Source organism: Miscanthus floridulus, chromosome 4, assembly GCF_019320115.1.
Source record: "Miscanthus floridulus cultivar M001 chromosome 4, ASM1932011v1, whole genome shotgun sequence".
Taxonomy (NCBI): Eukaryota; Viridiplantae; Streptophyta; class Magnoliopsida; order Poales; family Poaceae; genus Miscanthus; species Miscanthus floridulus.
Window position 1 is genome coordinate 66041463 of NC_089583.1, and position 3649 is coordinate 66045111.

Consider the following 3649-nt stretch of genomic DNA (forward strand, 5'->3'; position numbering starts at 1 on the left):
TTAATTTTAGTGCCTTAATTCTTTAACCTATTTATTTACATCTTCTTATATTTTTGGAATTCTCCTTGTTTTCCAAATTTAGCAATATAAAGTACTGCAGATAGGCCCAGAACTTGGCCCGAATCACTTTCTAAATTTGAAAAGAAAAACAAGGGGGTTTGAAAGAAAAAGTAACTTTAGCAATATAAGTTTGAATTTCTTTTCATGAAATGAAATTCTTTTGAAATTAGTAATGTTATTACATTGATGGTTCACTTTTTATTACTTTAATTAAGACTTCCAGTGTATGGGATCTAAACAACGAGAGCCATGTCAACTTGGAACTATAAACTCAAAATATTAGGGAAAATTTGGAAAAAAAAACACAAAGAACTTTAGCAATGGAAGGTTTTTCGTGGAATGGAATTATATTGACACTGATAATATTACAATGGGGCTATATTTTACAAATATACTGTTTTATTAGTTTTTTAATCCACTTAACTTATAGGGTTTCATATGTAGTTACATGCCTTTTTTTTCAGATTTCAGAAAATTCTCCTCGTTTTTCCGTTCCCCGTTCAGAAATTGGGCCAAGTATTGCAGATAGGCCCACGCAAACTGGCCCAACCTGCGTGCCTGTGTAGCACTGACGCGTATCCTACCGTATACGTACAGCGTAGTTGTAACGCGTATCCTGCGTGTATAAAATACGCTCCTACCTCGCCGTCTCCCTCCCTCCTCTGTTTCGCGCCACTTCTAATCTGATCCAATCCGATCCAGTCGCCGAAACCCTCGCCGTCGCTTTCGATCTGGCTCGCTCTCGCCATCTGATCCAGTCGCCGAAACCCGCGCCCTCGGTCTCGCTTTCGTTCACTCTCGCTCTCGCAATGGCCGCCGCCGCCGCCATCGGCCTGTGCGAGGACGACCGGGGGATCCCCCGATCTCTCCCCCTCCTCGCAGCGCTCGTCGAGGAGGATGCCCGCCTCCACGCCGCCGCCTCCCAACCCGCCGGAAGCGATCTGGTCCGCGCCTTCCGCGGGCGGACGGTTCCCAAGGTGCCAATCCGGGACTTCCTCGAGCGGATCTATGTGCTGGTTCGGTCGGAGGCCGCCACCGGACAAGTGATCCGCGTCGACGGTACGTGTTTCGTGCTCGCTGGCGTTTATCTGACGCGATTCATCGGCAGCCACGCGGCGCGGGTGGCGGGGATCGTGGTGGAGCCGTCCACCGCGCACCGGCTGGTGGCTGTCGCTCTTTTCCTCGGCGGACACTCCCCCAAGAACTGGGCCGCCGTGTTCGAGGCCGCCTCAGACCGCGCGATCCGCACCGGCGAGATCGCAGGCCTAGAGGAGCGGTTCTTGCGCGCGATCAGCTCCCGCTTGTTCGTGGACGGCTACGAGTTCAAGTGCTTCTGCGGGGTGCTGGAGAAGGTGCCCCTGCCGCCGCGCGGGAGCTGCGCCAGTAGGAAGAGGCAGGCGGACGCCATGGCCGGAGACGAAGAGGAGGAGCACCGCCGCGTCCGCACTTGCCTGCCACCACCCACCGTGATGTCCAATTAGGATTCTAAACTGAAATTTTTACGAACTCAATTCAGTCAATTCTTATTGTTTTCGTTGCTTGTTTTACTTGGGTCTGTTTTGATTTTGCTGTAGGCACAGGGCTTTGAGAAGAAGATGGTGAAATTTCGTGGCTGGAGGCTAAAGGACACAGTCCACAAGTTGTTTTCGTTTTGGTCATCTGCTCGTGGCCAGGGCCACAAGTGGAGTTTTCGTTTGGGTCAACTGCTCGTCACCAGGGCCAGTCAAGGTTGTCTAACAATTCGAGCTGCAGCCGCTGTTATCTCCTTGGAAGAGTTTATTAATTTCTGTAGATTTCTTAAGATTTGAAGTCAATGGGAAGGGCACAGTTGACAGTATTGTGTTCTGAACTCTGAAGGTTTAGTGGTTATGGTACTTTAGCTACTGTCAAGTCACTCAAAGAGTATAATGTCCTGTCAGATGTCAAGTTAATAGAAATGCATAATGTTGTGGTACTCCTTGTTAGTGAAGTATATCAGGTGATTAGGATGTGGTTCTTATGTGGTTCTTCAGTACCAGATTCATGTGTGATTCTTCTTGTCTGTGTGTGTATAAAGTGTTATTCTTAACACCTGTGTCACTTCCAGAGATGAGGAGTTGCACCACCCCGTCTGAGCTTGCCTGCCACCACCCGCCGTGATGTCCAATTACGATTTTTCAAACTGAAATACTAATGAATTGAATTCAGTGGATTCTTCTTGTTTTACTTCGTCTGTCTTATCCTTTTGGCTGTAGGCACAAGGCCGTGAGGAGAAGATGGTGGATGCTCGTGGCTGGAGGGATGGTGTCTTCGATTCAGTCAATCAATTCTCCTTGTTTTGGTTGCTTATTCTACTTAGTCTGTCTTGTTTTGCTGTAGGCAGTAGGCACAGGGCTGTGAAGAGAAGACGTTGGATGCTCATGACCAGAGGGAAGGTTTCATCGATTCAGTCAGCATTCAATTCATTCCATTCAATCAATTCTCCTTGTTTTGGTTGCTTCTTCTGTCTTGATTTTGCTGTAGGCACAGGGCTGAGAGGAGAAGACGGTGGATGCTCACATGCTCGTGGCCAGCTGCAAGTCGCCAGGGATGCTCGTTGCTGGGCCCGAAGTGGACGAGATGCTCTCCCTGGACCAGAAGCCACAGAACTGCTCCTGGAGGTTTCAGTAGTGACTGGTCTTAAAACCAGTCTGGGTGGTTATCGATCTGCGCCCGTGTATTTCTGCATCGTGCTGTCCGTTTCATCAGCTCTTTGTTTGCTTGCAGCTCTTGTACAGACCTGGTCGTTGCTGCTCACTAGCAGAGCAGCTTGCTGTGTTTTATATGTACTGGATCGTCAAGTACCAACTAAAACCTGTGTTTCTTCAGACTGTTGTGTGTTGTTGCATCAATGGCATGTGATTCGATCTGCTATATGTTTCAGTTACCTACAACCTGCTGCGGCTGCTGCCGTGCCTTGGTTCACTGTTTCCCAGCTGCAGCAGCCGTGCCTTGGTTCGCTTGCATCATTTGTTGAGAGGCATCCATCCATATTTGCTTTTTCATGGCTAGCCCCAACATCAACATGGCTTGCTGGAATGTCCAGAGGACTGAAATCTGAAGTCAGGAGAGGCATTGTGCGCGAAATTTCAGCTACATCCTGTTGCTTTGGGTTGGGATGAGAGGTTACTGGCATCTCGACCACAATTTCAGCTACTGTTCAGATAAAAGAGTGGCACGGATTTTAGAGTTACTGTGTGTCTGTGTATGGCCACCTCATCTATTGAGCAAGGGAATTGCTGGTGCCTCGACGTCGGATAGGATAGAATTTCGTCAGATGGTAATCTGAGCACACTCCCACCCACTGAACGGCCTAACAGAACGATCCATCAGAAAACGCCATCGCGCGACCCCAGCTTCGGTCGCCAGCTCGCCTGCCCGCGCCTGCCGCAGCGCCGTTCGCTGCTGTATGCGCTCGTCCATCCCTGCCTCGTCCTGCCCCACACACGTGCTCGGGTCCTGTCCACCTCGCCCCTCCCCTTGAGTCCCTCCTCTTTCTCTGCGCGGGTGGGACCCGGGAGCCAAGATGAGGATGAGCATGCCCCGTCCGCAGTACCCAGGCGCGCTGCAC

At 50.0% G+C, this 3649-nt stretch overlaps 1 protein-coding gene across 3 annotated transcripts; it reads left to right on the plus strand.

The window, feature by feature from the left end:
* Positions 1-704: 704 nt before the first annotated feature.
* Positions 705-2900, plus strand: LOC136551605 (cyclin-P4-1-like). Of its 3 annotated transcripts, none has more exons than XR_010782636.1 (2): positions 705-1788; positions 2147-2900. XR_010782636.1 is itself a non-coding variant. In XM_066543153.1 (1 exon), the coding sequence occupies exon 1, from the start codon at positions 870-872 to the stop codon at positions 1539-1541; it is 672 nt and encodes a 223-aa protein (XP_066399250.1). In that variant the 5' UTR covers positions 705-869; the 3' UTR covers positions 1542-2057. The 3 variants fall into 3 exon arrangements, 1 of the variants encoding a protein (XP_066399250.1); XR_010782637.1 differs by having other exon boundaries at positions 2295-2900; XM_066543153.1 differs by lacking the exon at positions 2147-2900 and having other exon boundaries at positions 705-2057.
* The last annotated feature ends 749 nt before the right edge of the window (positions 2901-3649 follow it).